The 19023-nt window shown below is 45.5% G+C and overlaps 1 protein-coding gene across 1 annotated transcript; it reads right to left on the bottom strand.

Annotated features, from left to right (window-relative positions):
- Positions 1–14693: 14693 nt before the first annotated feature.
- On the bottom strand, positions 14694–15761 carry LOC145797874 (uncharacterized). The gene has a single exon (XM_082885305.1). It carries the CDS (start codon positions 15759–15761, stop codon positions 14694–14696), a length of 1068 nt encoding a protein of 355 aa, XP_082741431.1.
- Between the last annotated feature and the right edge of the window lie 3262 nt (positions 15762–19023).

The raw sequence follows: 19023 nt of genomic DNA, 5'->3' as shown, positions 1-19023 counted from the left end.
GGTTATTAGCCTAGATTTACTATGTTATGCGCACAGCAAACAAGTATAGACTGGGTTGCCTGAATTGGAATGAAACATTTCATGTTTGTTTGTTTGAAAATGGTTTGATGGTGCTACCCGTAAGTAGGCTAAGACATGAATTTTTTCACCCTCAAGTGGGCTTAAAAAATATTATTTTGCCACTCTCAAATGGGCTTAAAACTCGTATTCAATGCGTTGTTCCAATTTAAGTGACTCAACCTTCACCCACAGGCATTCAGGCAGTTATAACACGTAAGCACATAGCCTCATGGTAAGCATGCTGTCATGGCAACACTCACACTCATGCAAGGATGCTAAAACATAAATGCTTACCGAGTACTCCAAGCCAAAACAGAAACTAGTTAGTAATCATATACATGATCCTAGTTCATGTTAAGATGGCTAATGCAACACACGCAAGATGCAGCTACAATAGGCTCGGCTAATCTATGGATGGCATGTGATGATGCTACAACTAACACGTATTCAACTTGGAATTGAAATACAATACAGTTAGTATGATGTGCCGAGCCCGGTGCATGCAAGACAAATGTATGGATGCACGCATGCATAGCATAAGGTATGCTAAATTAAATATGACCTAATACTAACCATCAAAAGCAGGTAAGTAAAAGGGAGAAAGAAGTGGGGGTTGGAAGACATACACACACGCACCCACACTTATTACAAATTCGCCCTCACTCGGAGGGACCAAAAGAATATACAAATTAATTAACCTACAAGCTAATTAATTATTACAGACCACTTAATTAATTAACAAATTAACTAAGCTAAGGAAAGCAGTAAAAGGCCTCGGGAAGAGGGTCCAATGCATGCGTGCTCGGGTTTGCTCAGAAATCCGTCGCCATGCACAAGCTGCCTCTGTTTACCCTGCTCTGCTCCTCTGGAAATTGTACAAGTCCCACGGTACACTCTATGGACACTGTGGAACACCACCGACCAAGGGGAATCATCACTGGCCATGTCAGGATGGTCATCGACCATTTGTTGAGCTCTCGGCTATCCATATTTGACCGATCAGCACTCTATGCAGTCGACCGGCCAATTCTTCCTGCAGAAACCTGTTTCGACAGCAGCAGAGGGCAAAACATGGCATGGCAATGCATTTCAAGCAATGTTTGCACCAACCACACTCCTTATCATGCTTATGACTCAAAGGAGTTCGGTACTCGACCCTCGGACCACCAATCGCACATTTCAATGCGCGATGGCCAAAGAGGCCGAGTTGTGCATTTTGATTTCAAATGCAATGCACACCAAAACAAACAAGTGGCCCAACCTCTATCACTTGATCAAGAGGCAAGGCATGCATGCTCAATGCAATGCAACCTAGGCATGTGAACTAAGCATGCAACATGATGCATGAAGGTAAGCATACAAATATGCAATGTGTACTAGGCACACAACCTTAAGCAAACAAGCATGTGAAGTATAGAACAACTATGCAAGCTAATCAAGCATGCAGAGGGCAACTTAACCATGCAAGCATGCAAGATACAACATGGACAACATGTTAAGAAACTTAGCAAAGGAATGAATGCCAAATGCACTACCACCTAAGCATGTAACAACATACCAAAGGGGCCAAGTGTGTGACAACATACAAGGCAAGCATGCCACAACATGCAAAGAATGGACTTATACCAATTTGGGCAACCCTCAACTAGGCCCAAAACAGTGGCCAAATACCATGGAAATGAGGGCCAAAACACATACAAACATGCATGCATACAAGGTCCAACACTTAAGCATAAGACAACAACCTTTTAACACATTAAAGGGGCATCAAATGCAAGCATACAAGCACACCACAAGGACTGAAATGGCATGGCAAGTGGTTCCAAACCACTGAAACAAAGCAAGGATGGCATGCTAGAGGGGTCAATGCTTAAGGCATACAAGGGGGGATTATATGGTAGCTATACAAAGCAAAGTATGGATGACCCAAATGACCAAAAGTAGACCTTTAGCATGCTAAAACAAGCATAAAAGCTTCATAAAGCTAGGCCAAAAACATGCTAGACACAAGGCTCAAAGCACAAAGCATGTTAAGGCAATTCATGGCATTACAAGACAAGTATGCAAGCTAAGCATGGTGTGTCTAAACCAAGTAAAAACAGAGGTAAAACATGGCAAAATACTACCAAATACCTACTAAGACATGGCCAACATAGTCTTAAATAATATGCTCACACATGAGGCTACAATGGCAACTTTTGAAGGCAACAAGGAGAGGGGATGGCCCTCTCCTTCTTAGGACCTTAAACCACCATCCTCACCACTGAAATCCCAAACAAGGTGGTCTCGGAGCTCACCAAAAATAGCACAAAATGGGGCCAAACAAGGCCTAAGAGGGGGTAAACGATCCCAAACACAAAAGTGATCTTAAACAAACTTGAAAAGGAGCTCAAAATAAGACTTTTTTCAGTTTATGACAAAGCCCAAATATGCTTTCAAGATAGGCTAAAAGTGTGTGCAAAAACAGGGAATAAAGAGGGAAAAGAGATTACCCTTGAAGCCCACTTCCAAGAACACCAAACCAGCAACCTCTTTAGATCAAAACCAGCTCAAAAACCCCTCAAACAATATCTTAGCACCTCAATAACCAAAGAGTAGTGTACTCCTAGGTGTTCTAGTGCAAAAACAAGAACAAAAACTCACTTTGGAACACTCTAACCCACGCAAATGTAGAGAGAGAGATAGAGATATAGAGAGGGAGTGATATATATTCTATATATCAGATTTTTCAACCTTTGAAATGGGAGGAGAGGCCCTCTTTTATAGAGAAACCACGGGGGCAAAGCTTTTTAGAGAAGCTAAGGTAAAGGGGCCAAGCTTCTCTTAGAAGCTTGGAGCAAAAGGGCTAAGCTTCATGGAGAAGCTAGGCAAAAGGGTCAAGCTTCTCTTAGAAGTTTGAAGCAAAAGGGTCAAGCTTCTTAGAGAAGCTAGGCAAAGGGGTCAAGCTTCCTGGAGAAGCTAGACAAGGGTTCAAGCTTCTCTTAGAAGCTTGGAGCAAAGGGTTCAAGCTTCTTGGAGAAGCTAGAACAAAGGTTCAAAAGGTTCAAGCTTCCTCAAGAAATTAAAACCAAGGGTTCAAAAGGTTCAAACCCCCTCAAGAAAAGGTCTCGGCCAAATAAAGTAGCCGATTGACCAAAATTAGTGGCCGGCCGACCAAACACAATGCCGACCGACCATCAATAGTGCCGACCAGCCATCACCAACGGCCGGTGGCAAGGAAACAAGGCCGGTGGCCTCAAGCCATGGCCGGTGAGCTGTAGGGATGGCCAACACGCCATTCCATGCCCTCCAAAGCAAAAAAAACACAAGTGTTTGGTCCATGACCGAGCACAAAACAATCAAGTTGAGAGATCCTGAGGCAGGGCGCGTAGCCGAGAAACAAACACGAACATGGATAATCACCGAGTGTTCAAACGGTGACGTCAAAGTCTTGAGGACGGTAAAAAATGGAGTGTGTACAGAGGCAGAGGGGCCAGAGCGACCAGGACTCGTGGTAGGAGAGATTCTAGGGAGAGACAGAGAGCGAGATGGCCAGAGCTGCATATTTCACTAACTTGCTGGGGACGTTCTGGACAGACTTATCAGATTCCCATTGAGCCCGCATCAGCTGGTCACGAGCTTGTCGGAGTTCAAGGCCCGACCCCGGTATGTTCCATACTTTACATTTTGCACATTCAATTCATTTCAATTATGCTTTATAAGCCACTGATCATCTCAACACATTTCTAGGCATCCACAGAGTACACCGGGCAGGCTCTCGAGCTAGCGGCTTCTTTGATGGGGATAGTTCAGATGAGCATGAACCTGCTCAGCCTCTACAGGATTCCGGTAAATTCCCTCAGTTTGCACTTCATGTCATCAAATTTTCTGCTCATACATTAGCACTTCAACTGTTCCACACTACACTGATCTGATTCATTGCATCCAAACACTGCATAGATCTTCTACTCCCATTCATTGTACACATACACTATATCCATACGCTGCATCTGATATACACCACAACTAATGTATTATGACAAACTGCCCTTTTCAGATCCCTTTTTAGACCCCAGCTCCACCGGATGCCCAACAGGACCTTCAGTACTTCCTCCAGCAATAAAGAGGAGAGGGTGACAGACTTCGACACGCAGCCGAGGCAGAGTTAGGGGCACCCGCAGCGAGAGTGGACCTTTAGAGCCTATTCTAGGCGATGATGATGACGAGACGAGCGAGGAGGAGGATGAGGCAGCATGCTCACAGTCAGAGTCATCTGAGGGTGGAGATGACAACGCCAGCTCAGATTTTTCCCGTGGTAACGCTGGAGAGGCTGAGGAGGGTTCCGGTTCAAGCTCTGATTCAGATTTAGACATCGGTGCCGATGGAGATAGTGCTGCAGAGTCCGCTCCGCCGAAGAAGAGAACGAAGAGGGCCTTTCGAGCTTGATGTGGCGGGTGCCAATTTAGATGCTTTTTTGCTTTGTTTTCTTTTTGCTAGTAGTGTTAGCACATTGTACAGCCTTAGGTAGTTTTATTTTCTAAAAACTTGTACTCTTTTGCAAAAAATGACCATTGTGGAGAAGTGGTTCGAAAATATTCTTTGGATCCAGTAGAACGCTCGTGATCCTCAGCTAGTCACCTGAAAAAGAATGAACACTCCGGTCAGGGGTGCCGGAATCAGCACTCTGACGGATAAGTCAGTGTATACTCTTTTGATTGCTTATATCTCAAGTTAAACTTATATGTTCTCACATACCTCTTTTGGCTGATGCTCCTCTTATTTATAGTCATCCTCGATGTTGATGGCTGGGCCCACCTTTCGTCCAATGAACAATCGCTCATTCGGCTATCTCTTCATATTCGGCCCAATCTACAACTGATATAGAGGCCGATCTGGATATTCTGCCCCTATTCCTCAGGGCTATGAGCCGAATAATACATGATCTAGTTTCCTTCTTTAATTTATTTGGCTATCCTACGTAATAACATACTCGGCCCCTACAATTTCCCTCCAAACATCCTACTAATGTCAGTTAGACGGCATGTTTGGCTTTAGACTAAGAGGGTCAAAAAATACGGCGGTTTCCCTTATTCCAACGCAAGTATCAGAATACCTACTCTTTTTAGGCATGATTACAGTTTCCCGCCCCTTCGTACGGTTCATTCATTTAATACGATTTGAAACCCTGTTGACTCTTCGTTTGTATGCTTTTTCAAATGCACGAGGTTTCTCGTTGGCTGTTAGTTCACCTCCCTCGCTTCACACCCTCTGCAACTTCTTTTCGTTTTTCATTGTCCTCATTCCTTGTAAGTTCTTCTCTCTTCCATTTCTACTCCCTTTCCTTTTTTGTTTACTATTTAGAGTGTCCATTTTACCTTCTATGATGGCAAAACATCTGACAGCCCTTCTTTCGACAGAGCGAGTCTTTGGCTTCCGTCGTCATTTTTCCATTCCTGACGACGTCCATCTGTCACTCTTGGCAGAGAACGTGATGCACACAGAGAGGACTGACGAAAGTATAATCGTCTTTCCTCTCCTGTCAATTACTGAGGGCGGAGTCCGTTTCCCCTTCCGTCCACTTTTGAGGGCTGTCCTTCGCCATTGGGGTTTAATCCCTTCATAACCGAACGTGAATTTTTTCAGAATAATAATGGGGATTGTAGAACTAAATTGGCGCCTTAGGCTTAACCTTGGAATCCGTACCATTCAGCATTGTTATGCCTTGGCCAAATCCACTGGTCGGCCGGGGCGCTATTTCCTTAGGGCCAAGGACACCGACCATCATCTGGTGACAATGCTTGCTAGCTCTAGTAAGCGTGTTGATGATGTCATGGTCGTTGTTCATGGCAACTGGGAATTCGGCGACGGCGAAGATCGTCAAGATCCAGTGCCTAGGCAAAGAGGCAAACCAGGTTGCCGTTTAATCCCCCATGCATTTTTATTAAATATTTACTTGGTTCAACTTCTATGTACTTACTGTTTTATTTGTGTAGGAAATGACTTGGAAAAAGTTCTCATTTCGATCGACGAAGCTGTACTCGCACAGATCAAAGCCACACTCCAGTTCTTTGGCCATCTGAATCTTCAGAAGCAGGGAAGGGCAGCCCATATCATTTTGAGATACGAGCCGACCTACACTACCTTTTCAGTCGCCGATAATATTCTGATTCTGAGGGGTGAACAGCACCTTACAGAGCTTGTTTTTCCCAGCTTCAAGAACGTTAGGCAGATTGGTTTTGAGGCATCAGACTTAGAATCGGGGGACGAACAAATAGCCAAAGGGGTCGCTGAGCAGCTGGATCAACCACCATAGGACAGATCTGACGGATCAGAGAAAGAGGTTGACGCGACACTAAATTTGGCTTTTGAAGAAGCTAGCCTTAATCCTTTATCCACTTCTGGCCAAGCCGACTTGTCCGTCGAAGACATTTTTACCAACTTAGGGGACTTACCCAGCTCATATCTTGACAACAACATGGCTGGAAAATCGCTCACTCAAATGGCCAGCCAGACGAATGCCAAGAGGATGGCTGCCCATCGGAGAGCCGAGGCCGAGCGAAATGAACCTCTGCCCCTTACCCCCGACGCTAGGTAAGAGACTCCACCTGCTCCCGTTGAGGTGGTTTAGACTGTTGTGGCCGATACGGAGCCTGTTGTTGATCAACAGGACCAGGTGGAGCAAAGCAGGGAGAAACGTCCGGCCGAACAAGAAGCCGGTTGTTCGGAAGACCTAGTGGATAAACGGCCATGAATGGAAGAGTTGGACTGCCATTTATAATACAACCAAGGATGAGGAACACGCCGATTGCTTCTGATGCATCGGTTATAGAAGACCCCGCTGTGGCCTTGAGCTTGGCCTCCTCCATTTCTCTGCCGGTTGATAGAGCAACCTTTACGGCAAAGCACGATGTACTCTCCATCGCGTTAGTCGCTCAGTCAGCGATATTGGTACATGATCTTTGTAATTGTGCAAAACTAATGAAAAGAAAATTTTGTATTGGCTTACCGATTTCTTATTTTGTAGACGGTGGGAAGGATAGCGGAGATTGGCCGTCACCAACATGATGCTATTGAACAGATCGACTTTCTTATGGACGAAGTGGAGAACGAGAAGGGGAAGGCAGCAGAGGCCTCTCGCAGAGTCAAATCTGGGGCCATGATGGCGGCGGCAGAGAAACCAAGGGCTGATGCTGAAGAAAATAAGGCCCAAGATGTTGACTGATTGAGATTGGCCGCCGAGGGGAGGGCGAGTGCCTGCGAAGAAGCGCTCAAACTGGCCAACGAGACAATTGTCAAGTTAGAAGCCGATTTGGAGGAGTCAAGGAGGGCGATGGTGAACGCCGAATCTGAGATCTCCAAGTCATTCCAAGCTGGCAAGGATGCGGCTTTGGAGAATTACGTAGAAGAATTGCCGAAGTTCAAGAACAGGGGGCTCAAACACGGCTAGCTCAAAGCCTTAGCTGCCACTAACGTGATATCAAAGCAGCCGATTCCGTACGAGCAGGTAGTTGTTGAGACACTGGAGTTTGACCCTGAAGACTGACTTAGAGGAAATATTTTTCGTTTTATTTTGATATTCTGTGTATGTAGATTTTGTTAGACTTTGTTAGAATTTTGATTGTTTATTTTTGTCGAAAGCTAACGTAGGGTAGTTTTCATTTGTAAAATGACTTATGTTTGTGCTCAATTTATGAATGAAAATTGCTTTTGCTTGCTTTTGCCTTTCTGCCTTGCTTGTTCCTTTCTTCTTGATGAATGTTCTTGTTAAGTGGCTAAGTAAGATGTAAAAACATGAAATGTGATGAACAAACTATTGACTTAATTCAGCACAAAAATAACTTCTGCCTTGCTTGTGCCTTTCTGCTTGATGAATGTGCTTGTTAATTGGCTAAGTAAGATGTAAAAAACATGAAATGTGATGAACTACTGACTTAATCCGACACAAAAATAACTATATAACACTGCAACTTAGCCGAATAAATTAGTGAATCTGCCCTTGCACCAGCAAGTTGATGAACAAGACCGTCGAAAAATGGCAGTTCAGGGATTTGCTGGGGCATAGGAACACCTTAACCCATGGCATTGATATCTGGGTCGAATAGATTGATAAATTTGATGGAAAAATCTGCCCTTGCCTCAGCAAAATTTGAACAGGACCACCTAAAAATGGCAGTTCAAAGAATTTACTAGGGCACACTAGCAATTCGGGTAGGAGCTCTGACATTTAGGCTGAATATATTGATGAAGCTGATTGATAAATCTGCCCTTGCCTCAGTAAAATTAAACAGGACCGCCTAAAAATGGCAATTCAAAAAATCAGTTGGGGCATTATGATAATTCGGCTAGGAGCTCTGTTATTTAGGCCGAATAGATTGATGAATCTGCCCTTGCCCCAGCAGGTTGATCAACGGGACTGCCTGAAAATGGCAGTTCAAAAAATCAGAGGGGCCATCATGACAATTCGGCTAGGAGCTCTTTTATTTAGGCCGAATAGATTGATGAATCTGCCCTTGCCCCAGCAGGTTGATGAATGAGACCGCCTAAAAATGGCAGTTCAAGGTTTTTGTAGGGCGCCATAGCAAATTGGCTAGGAGCTCTGATATTTAGGCCGAATAGATTGATGAATCTGCTGTTGCCCCGATAAGGTAATGAACATGGAAGCCGATTAGTTGAATTAATGAATAAGACCACTAATCCACGTCAGTTTGTGGCGCAGAGCATTGAAGGGAACGCTTTGGGAATGTTGCACTCATGATTAATAAGATGGGTGGGGGCTGTGTTCGTTTATGGTCCATATTGGGTTTGGACTAGATGTCTAGACAACTATTTTTCAACAGCAGAGGAGAAGGGAGAACACTCGCGGAGTTGGACACACAGATGAATCGAGGTGGCGAGCCTTTGCACATTGGGAGTAGGACGTCGAGGGAATGTGAAAAACGCCAGTCCCCGCGTCGATGAAGTAGGTCACCCATAAGGGAAAAACAGCAACAGGGCAGCTCCCCTACACCACGCTCGAGAGGAAAGAGAAGTGCGACACCGCGCCCGTTGAGTTTTGCGATTTTTGTGGGCAACAAACCGATGACGGAAGCAGATTCAGTTGTACACAACCCAAATGGGGCGGTCAAGTTTGCTCGACAAATTTTTCCACCTGAAGTTCAGCAATCGATGGTCGGTCAACCTGACTTCGAAGTGTTTCAGGAGGGCATCCATAGAGCGGTGAGAGGGTTGTATACCGCCTATGAGATCAGCATGTGCATTCATGCCACATGGCGAGAGATAGAACAGAAGGACGAACACATTCGAAACTTAGAAGCTCGTGCGGAGAAGGCTGAGCGCGAGCTACGGAAGGTAAAACCGTCGAAACACAATCGGCCGGCCAAGTCAACCTGATTCTGGAAGAAAGGGTGAACCAACGGCTCATAAGTCATGCTATTGCCGATCGAGATACAGCAAGCATGTTTGCAATAGCGGCGGCAAGGGCCAGGGCTTATGAAAAAGGCTTCCATGAGGGCCGAAACATTGGGATACAGAAGACCAAGGAAAATCTTGCTGAGGAGGTTTGCTGATGCGAGAATCGGGGATTCAAGCATGGGTGGGTCAAGGCACTCCAGGCCGCAAAGGCGCTCCGGGCAGCGGGAGTTGATTCGATCTCGCCGCTATATTAGAGTCATCATTTTCCCTTTGTGGCTTTCGAAGTCGAGAAGAGTGATGACGACGGGGATGCCGAATAAAAGTAGACATATTGTAACGCTCTAATCGTAGATTGGGAGCGAATTATGTATCTATCGATTAATTCAATGAAACATTTCATTTTCAACATTTGTGTAGTTTCAATTTATGTTTATAAATTTGGTTATGATCATCTTCCATATTTTGTTAACTACGTTCATGCGTTTTAATCATAATGCACAAAAAGCACGTCGAATTCGAAGGCATTTTTCATGGCCAAACTCAGATCGATCATGTCTTGCAAGGATAGGGCTCCGAATTCGGGCCTTTCATCTTGGCCAATCATGAAATCCGCGAAGGGCGCTCCGAATCCAGAGGCTTATTTGGCCTAAAAGTGTCGTTCACTGACGGGGCTTTGCATTTGGAGGTTTTCAACTTGGCCAATCGTGAAATCCGAAAGTGTCATTCACTGATGGGGCTCCGCATTCGGAGGCTTTCATCTTGGCCAATCGTGAAATTTGCGAAGGGCGCCCTGAATTCAGAGAATTATTCAGCCCAAAAGTGTCATTCACTGATGGGGCTCCACATTCGGAGACTTTCATCTTGGCTAATCGTGAGATCCCCGAAGGGCGCTCCAAATTTGGAGGCTTATTGGGCCCAAAAGTGTAGTTCATTGATGGGGCTCCGCATTCGGAGGCTTTTATTTTGGCCAATCGTTAGATCCACGAAGGGGGCACCGAATCTGGAGGCTTATTCGGCCCAAAAGTGTCGTTCACTGATGGGGTTCTGCATTTGGAGGCTTTTATCTTGGCCAATCGTGAGATCCACGAAGGGCACTCCGAATCCGGAGGCTTATTTGGCCCAAAAGTGTCGTTCACTGATGGGGCTCCACATTCGGAGACTTTCATCTTGGCCAATCGTGAGACCCACGAAGGGCGCTCCGAATCTGGAGGCTTATTCAGCCCAAAAGTGTCGTTCACTGATGGGGCTCCACATTCGGAGGCTTTTATCTTGGCTAATCGTGAGATCCACGAAGGGCGCTCCAAATCTGGAGGCTTATTCGGCCCAGAAGTGTCGTTCACTGATGGGGCTCCACATTCCGAGGCTTTTATCTTGGTCAATCATAAGATTCATGAAGGGCGCTCCGAATCTGGAGGCTTATTTGGCCCAAAAGTATCGTTCACTAATGGGGCTCCAAATTTGGAGGCTTTTATGTTGGCCAATCGTGAGATCTACGATGGGCGCTACGGATTCGGAGACTTATTTGGCCCAAAAGTGCCGTTCACTGATGGGGCTCCGCATTCAGAGGCTTTTACTTTGGCCAATCGTGAGATCCACGAATGGCGCTCCAAATCCGGAGGCTAATTTGGCCCAAAAGTGTCGTTCACTGATGGGGCTCCGAATTCGGTGGCTTTTAGCTTCGAACTAAAATTTTATATAGCGAAATAAGAAGTTGCATTAAAAGAGAGAGATGTACACGGCGAATAATCAAAACAAGTTATCATGCCCCAGAATTTGGGTTAATGATAAAATTTACGCAAATGCGTGGAGTTCCAAGGACGCGGCAGGCTTCTCCTAGACATGTCTTTGAGCCGATATGCCCCTGTTCCCGCGATCGAGGTGATTTGATAAGGGCCATCCCAGTTAGGACCCAATTTTCCGTCAGCTGGATTCTTGGCAGTGGGAAGGACTTTCTTCAGGACTAATTCTCCTGGCGCATAGCGGTGAAGCTGAATACGTTGATTATATGACTTAACAAGCTGCTGCTAGTACCGTGCCATGGATGTAGGGGCACGGTCTCTCCATTCCTCAATCAGAGTCAAATCCAAGGCCAACATCATGTCATTTCGACCCATATCAAAAACTTTCGATTTCAAGGTTGGGAGACCGATCTCCAGAGGGATGACTGCCTAGGTTCCAAAGCATAAAGCAAACGGTGTTTCCCTAGTGGATCACCTCGGCGTAGTGCAATGAGGCCCCAACACATTTTGCAATTCTTCGACCCACCTGCCCTTGGCTTTCTCCAGCCTCTTCTTGATGCCGTCTAAGATCGCTTTGTTGGAGGCTTCAGCTTGACCATTGCTCTATGGATAAGCTGGCGTGGAGAAGTAAGGCCAAATACCATACGTGTTACATAGTTCCCGGTAGATGCCACAATCAAATTGGGTGTCGTTGTCTAAAATAAGTGCTCTTGGAATGCCGAATTGTATTATGATATTTCTCCATACAAAATGCTTAACATCAGTATCTCGAATGTGCGTTAGTGCCTCCGCTTTGACCCATTTTGTGAAGTAATTTATCGCAACAATCAAAAATCGCTTGTTGCCCAGGGCACAAGGTAATGGTCCGACGATGTCAAGTCCCATTGGGTGAACGGCCAAGGACTGGTGATAGAGCTTAACTCTTCAGCAAGAAAATGGGTTAAAGGGGAAAACTTTTGGCACTGTTCACATTTCATGACGTAACATTCGGCATCAGCTCTCATTGTCGGCCAATAATACCCTTGTGTCACAGCTCGATGAGCCAAAGAGCGCCCGCCGGAATGGGCACCTCAACTACCTTCATGTATTTCAGTCAGGAGTTCTTCGACTTTTTCCAGATGAACGCATTCTAGATATGGACCAGAAATGGATTTTTTGTAGAGCTTTCCTTGCGGATCCAAGTAATATCGCAAGGCTTTGTTTCGCAATCTGTGTGCTTATTTCTTATCCGCTAGGAGCTGTTCAGAAGACAGGAAGGCAGTGATAGGGTCCATCTAACTTGGACCTGATTCTATGACATTAATTTGAATTGACTCTAAGGGGGCAATGCTCGACTTAGGGATGAATCCTACTTTAATTGTCCGTTTGATTTCTGAGTTGATGGCGGAGGCCAGGCAAGCCAGGGCATCTGTATGTGTGCTCTGATCCTGGGTTATTTGATTTAGTTCATGATGGTCAAATTTTGCCAGCAAAGAATTTGTCGTTTTCATGTAAGCTACCATTCGGTCATTTTTGGCTGTGTATTCCCCTTTCAATTGGCTAATAACTAGCTTTGAACCGCAGAAGATAAGCAGACGCCAAGCACCAAGGAGATGTGCATTCCGTAAGCCGGTTAACAGTCTTCATATTCGGCCTCGTTGTTCGATGCATCGAAGCCCAATTTTACAGCTTGCTCAATTATTGCCCCGTTAGGAGCCATGATCACTACACCTACCCCACTGCCACATTGGTTGGACGATCCATCAAAATACAACTGCCAAATGTCCCCAACATCAATTCTGCAGTTCAGCTTAGGTTGAAACTAATCAGACTTAAAGTCGGCGAGGCCTCCAGTGAATTCGGCCACAAAGTCAGCGAGCACTTCCCCCTTGATTGAGGTCCTAGACAGAAATTGAATATCGTACTGACCGAGTTCGAGGGCCCACTTTGAAACGCACCGCGATGCTTCTGCACTATGAAGTACTGACCGAAAGGGGTAGTCCGTTAGTACCCCAATGGTATGGCCCTAAAAATAATGCATCAGTTTTCTTGCTGCCACGACGAGAGCAAGGATGAGTTTTTCTAATGGAAGGTAACGTGTTTCGGCGTCAACCATTACTTTGCTCACATAATACACTGGACGTTGCTCCCCAAGTTCTTCTTTTAATAGTACGACGCTAATGGCCCGGTTGGAAACTGCCAGATATAAAATAAGCGGATCACCTATCGAAGGTGTTGTCAAGAGTGGAACTGATCGGAGGTAAGTCTTCAAACCGTTCAAAGTAGTTTCGCACTGAGAGGTCCATTCAAAAACTTTTCCCTGCCGTAGGGTATGAAAGAATTGTTGGCAGCGATCTATGGAACGACTGATGAACCTATTGAGTGCGGCGGCCATCCCCATAAACTTTTGAACCACCTTGACCGATCGAGGAGAGCCGAGTTCCAGAATTGCTGTGATTTGCCTCGGGTTGGCTTTGATTCCGCGATGGTTAACAATGTAGCCAAGGGATTTGTCGGATCCGATCCCAAATGCACATTTGAAAGCGTTCAGTTTCATTTTGTACTTGCGTAAAATGCCGAATGTCTCTTCCAGATCGGCTAGATGAGTTTGCTCTTCTTTGGACTTGACCACCATATTACCAATGTACACTTCCATAGTACGGCTGAGTTACTCCTTGAACATGGCAGGACTAGTCTTTGGTAAGTTGCCCCTACATTCTTCAGCCCTAAAAGCATAACTTTATAGCAATAGGTTCCTCTTGGGGTGAGGAATGCTGTTTTATCTTGGTCCTCCAGATGCATGGCAATTTGATGGTAGCCTCTGTAGGCATCCAAGAAGCTCATACGTTGATGATGTGCCGTGGCATCTACGAGTTGGTCTATTTTGGGGGGGGGGGGAAAAGCAATCCTTGGGACAAGCTTTGTTTAAGTTCGTGAAATCCACACAAACGCGCCAAGTCCCATTTTTTTTTTTTATTTACAACCACAATATTCGACAGTCATGTAGGATAGGTCACTTCTCGGATTGTCCCGGCATCAAGTAAGCAGTCAACTTCTTCAACAACGGCAGTAGTGTGTTCCGCGGCTTTTCTGAATAATCGACTTACATTTAGGGTCAACGTTTAATCGGTGCTGAGGAACAAATGGATCCACCCCCGGCATCTCATATGGTGACCACGCAAATACATCAAAGTTGCCGAGTAAGAAGGAGACTAGCTGTTGCCTATCGACTTTATTCCGGGAAGCGCCGACCATGAAAAACCTGTCAGGGTTCCCATCAATTTCAACTCGATCCAGATCTTCGGTTGCCTTTTCACTTGGAAGCCGTCCAACATCGTCGAGGCTCTCTCGTTCCGGCACCTCAATAGAATTCACTTCCAGCTCTCTTGGTGTATTCGCGGCAAGAAGATAACATGCTTGTGCCGATTTCTGGGAACCACGAATTTGTTCAATGCCACGTTCAGTCCGGAAGTGAAGTAGTTGATGATAGGTGCTTGGCATAGCCTGCATGGTATGCAGCGAAGTTCATCCCATGATAAGATTATACGGCGAAGGAAGCTTGACGACTAAAAATTCCACGTCCACTGATCGGGAGCCCGCTCGAACTGGCAGTGTGATTCTGCCTAACGGATATTCTAGATTAGCGTTGAAGCCAAATAACGGGTAATGAGATGGAGACAGGTCCGACTCAGTGAAGCCGAGTTTGACGAAGGTCTTGTAGTACATAACTTCCGAAATGCTCCCCTGATCAATGAGAACACGCTCAATGGTGAATCGGTTTACGCATAGCTCGATGACTAAGGGATCAATGTGGGGGAGCGTCACACCGGCCAAACCTGAATCATCAAAAGTAATACTCGCAGTTTCGTGGGGCCATTTCACCGGTGTAATTTGCTTTTGGGGGTTTGGATGTGACTGAATTGTATGTATGGCGGATGTCGTTGGCATGCTGTATATCATATGGATTACGCCGAGTGGAGGTGAATCCCGTTGTAGAGAAATTGTTTTGGTTGAGTCGTTCTTTCGGACGTATTGCTTAAGCCGACCGTCTTGTACCATCTCCTCAAGGTGATCTTTCAAAGCATAACAACTTTTGGTGTCATGACCGTGGTCTTTGTGACATTCGCACCGCCTATCCTGTCTCTTTGTGTCGGGAGGTCCCACCATCTTGGGTGGCCATTTGAAGAATGGTAGATGTTGCACTTTAGACATAACCGTGCTAATCGGCTCTGACAACTCTGTATATTTCTTGTATACGCGCCTTATGCGCCTGCTATCCACTTGAAGTTGTTCATTAGACCGGTGTGGACATTGGTCGTTTGATCGGCACGAATCTCTTCTTTTGTCTCGTTTAGTCTGATTTCGGGGTTCAGGGCTCTGTGATGGTACAAAATCTATCGGCTGAACGATTTCAGATGGGGCCGCTTTGTTGGCCTTGTGCCCGGCTTTGACCTGCAGGGCATCATCTTCCACTTTGCAATATTCCTCGACTCTCTTTATCAACGACCAGACTATTTTGGGGGCCCTTTTGGTTAAGGAGCTGCAAAGGGCACTATTAGGATGCAACCCAATTTTAAAGGCAGTGATGGCCATGGAGTCATTGCAGGCATCATCGACGAGATTAAAGCATTCCCAGTAGCGCACCGAATATGCTCGTAGGGTTTTCCTTAGTTGGATTTGCATTGCCCAGAGAGAATCGGCCTGCTTCGGCTGGATCTCATTTGTGATGAATCTTGCCTTGAAAGATTTTTGTAGTTGATGGAAGCTCTTAATCGATGTCGGCTCCAATTTATAGTACCATCTGATGGCCAAAGGTCCCAAACTTCTCAAAAATATTTGACACATGAGGGCCTCATCGTCTGCATGCAGCGTCATGGCTTGCTTATAATGACAGATGTGATCTATGGGGTCCGATTTTCCATCGTATAGGGTGAATGATGGAGCTTTGAACTTTTTGGGTAGCACTAACCTTGCGACTCTCCAAACAAAGGGGTCATGTTGATCCTCTTCATCTGAACCATTTCTTCTTCGCTTATTCCGTGCATGCGGACTCTCTTCGGAGGAACTAAAGATTTCGACTTGTCCCTTCTTTTTGGATTCTGGGGATGATGAGTTAGAATCTTCGTCACTATCTTGTCTCCGAACTCGATGTCATCAACCATCCCTTTTTAGAGGTCGTCCCAGATCTTGGCGTACGGCTTGTTGGGATTTTGCCACCTCCAAGGCCAAATCTTGTCGAAGGCGCTCGTTCTCAGCGATCATGTTTTCTAATCTCTGTTTGTTTTGCTTTGCCTGGTCCATAATTGCTTGCATTGTCTCATGTGCTGATGTCGAGGGTGAGGTTTGGGCAACAGAGTCGAAGTTCAAGGTTCTTCATGCGGTGATGGTCTCGGGCCTAAGCATGTTGCTTGGGGTGGTTTCGTCTCGTCACGTAAGGTCGTTAACAACTATCAGAGGATCTTCTGTTACGCCCGCCATGGATATACTGGAGTATTCCCACAGACGGTGCTAATTGTGGAGAAGCCGTTCGGAAATACTCTTCGGATCCAGTAGGACGCTCATGATCCTCAGCTAGTCACCTAAGAAAGAAAGAACACTCCGATCGGGGGTGCCGGAATCAGCACTATGACGGATAAGTCAGTGTATACTCTCTTGATTGCTTATATCTCAAGTTAAACTTATATGTTCTTCCATACCTCTTTTGGCTGATGCACCTCTTATTTATAGTCGTCCTCGATGTTGATGGCTGGGCTCACCTTTCGTCCAATGAACAATCGCTCATTCGGCTATCTCTTCATATTCGGTCCAATATACAGTTGATATAGAGGCCGATTTGGATATTCGGCCTTTATTCCTCAGGGCTATGAGTCGAATAATACATGATCTAGTTTCCTTCTTTAATTTATTCAGCTATCTTACGTAATAATATACTCGGCCCCCACAACCATGATTGGAATGAAAACTCAGTTTTTTGATTAAAAAGTGTTGCATTTTGTATTCTGAGCATCGCATAACATCGCACAACATGAAAATGAGATTGATTTTTTGCTGAAAACTGCACATTCGAATTGCTTTGTCTTAATCAGGTAGTGAACCAACTAACAACTGAAAGAACAAAACAACTCGATAAACAACACAAGGCCTTGGCAGACTAATCAATGTAAATGCAACTCGATAAGCAAATTGCAACAACTCGATAAACAACATAAATACAGCTCAACAAACAAAGCTAGATGGTTACAACTTAAACAAACATACTTAAGCCCCAAAAGGACCAAAAACAAGACCTCAAAAGATGCCAATAACAGAATACAACTGCTAAAAACAACTGAATCTTCACAAGGGAGGTCAGTGAGCATGAGAGAGAGGTTGCCGGCCATCAATGTGCCCCTGTCGGCCATTGATGAGCCTCTACCGGCCATCAATAAACCCCTGCCGGCCAACAAACAAAGCTAGGCAGTAACAACTTAAACAAACATACTTAAGCCCCAAAAGGACCAAAAACAAGACGCCATTGATGAGCGTCTGCCGGCAATCAATAAACCCCTGCCGGCCATCAATGAGTAGAACCTCCAAAACGTTGACACCTGGCCTCGACTCACTGTCTTATCTTCTACAAAAGCTCCAGCTTCGTGGTTTCTTCATTCCAGCTCTATTTTGGCCCCAAATGGATCCAATCTTCACCAAAAAAACTCTCCGATTGGATTGCAAATTTAGATGGCTCGGAAAAGTTGAATTTTTGGGATTTCGGAATAAATGGACTATTCCCGCTAAATCGTACTCTGCTGTGTTTTCCATTCCACCATGCCGCGGCTAGATGTTGGAATTCGATTATATATGTTTTTAGCTTTGGGGGACAAGAGATATGTCCCACATTCGAAGAATTCTGAGCTTTGATGGAATCCCGGCGTGATGAGGAGATCTTGCCCCAGTTTCATTTTGGCCACATCCAGGCTCTAGGGAGAATGTGTGGGCTCACTTTACATGATGCTCGGTCCTTGGTTCACAAAGGGGAGCTAGACATTCCAAGCTTGATTCATCGGTTTTCTGATGCCGGTGACCGCGGCGACAGTCTTTGGCAAGGTTTTCAGCAGCATGCCTTCTGCTTGTGTATGTTGGCCCATTTCCTGCTTGCCCCTGGCTTCGGAGGGTCTAGCATTCGCTTGATCGAAGTTGCTGAAGGCTTGAAAGAGGGCAAAAGCTGTATTGGTTTGACACTAGCCGAAACTTTGATGGGCTTGGATACTTTCCATAGCCGGGACACGACTAGGTTCGCAGGAAGTCCACTACTCTTGCAGGTAATGTTTTGCACCCTTCTCACATGTATTTCTCACATCACTCAGTCCTCAAGCTTTGTTTTTCTCTCAAAACCCTTTCTCACTTTTTCTCTCCACGTACACCTCTCTATTCTTTAATCTCTCTTATTTTTCAATCCCTCCCCAAGTATGGCTCATGGACAGGTTGAAAGTAGTGGACTCTTGCCCTATATATTCAGCACACGGCTATTTCTTTCGCCAACGGCTAGTTGATTTCTTGAACGAGGGATGGTGGTGCCAATGGATGTGCAACAGGTCCGCTGTTGACATTGCTTGGTGTTGCCCCTGGTTTGATTTGCCTGAGATGAGCTACAGCATGTCTTGACAACCTGGCGTTCAGTTGATTGGCTTGAGACACTATGTCTTCTATTGTCCATTTCAGTTCCGGCATCAGTTTGGACATGACCAGACTTGCCCAGAAGAGGGGATAGAGTACCCAGCTTCATTTCTAATCCGAGGCTCACAACTAGCTCGGTATTCCATTGCATGGAGGACAAGAGAACTTTTGGTTCACGCTCCTAATTTCAATTGTGCCCTTT

The sequence above is a fragment of the Camellia sinensis genome, chromosome 8, assembly GCF_055761805.1.
Source record: "Camellia sinensis isolate YWXY chromosome 8, ASM5576180v1, whole genome shotgun sequence".
NCBI lineage: Eukaryota > Viridiplantae > Streptophyta > Magnoliopsida > Ericales > Theaceae > Camellia > Camellia sinensis.
The sequence above is the reverse complement of the archived record's forward strand: the minus strand, read 5'-3'. Positions and strand labels throughout refer to the sequence as shown.

Bases quoted from the DNA above. Each gene is read 5' to 3' on its own strand.
- LOC145797874 (XM_082885305.1), bottom strand. From the start codon at position 15,761: ATGGCCATCACTGCCTTTAAAATTGGGTTGCATCCTAATAGTGCCCTT.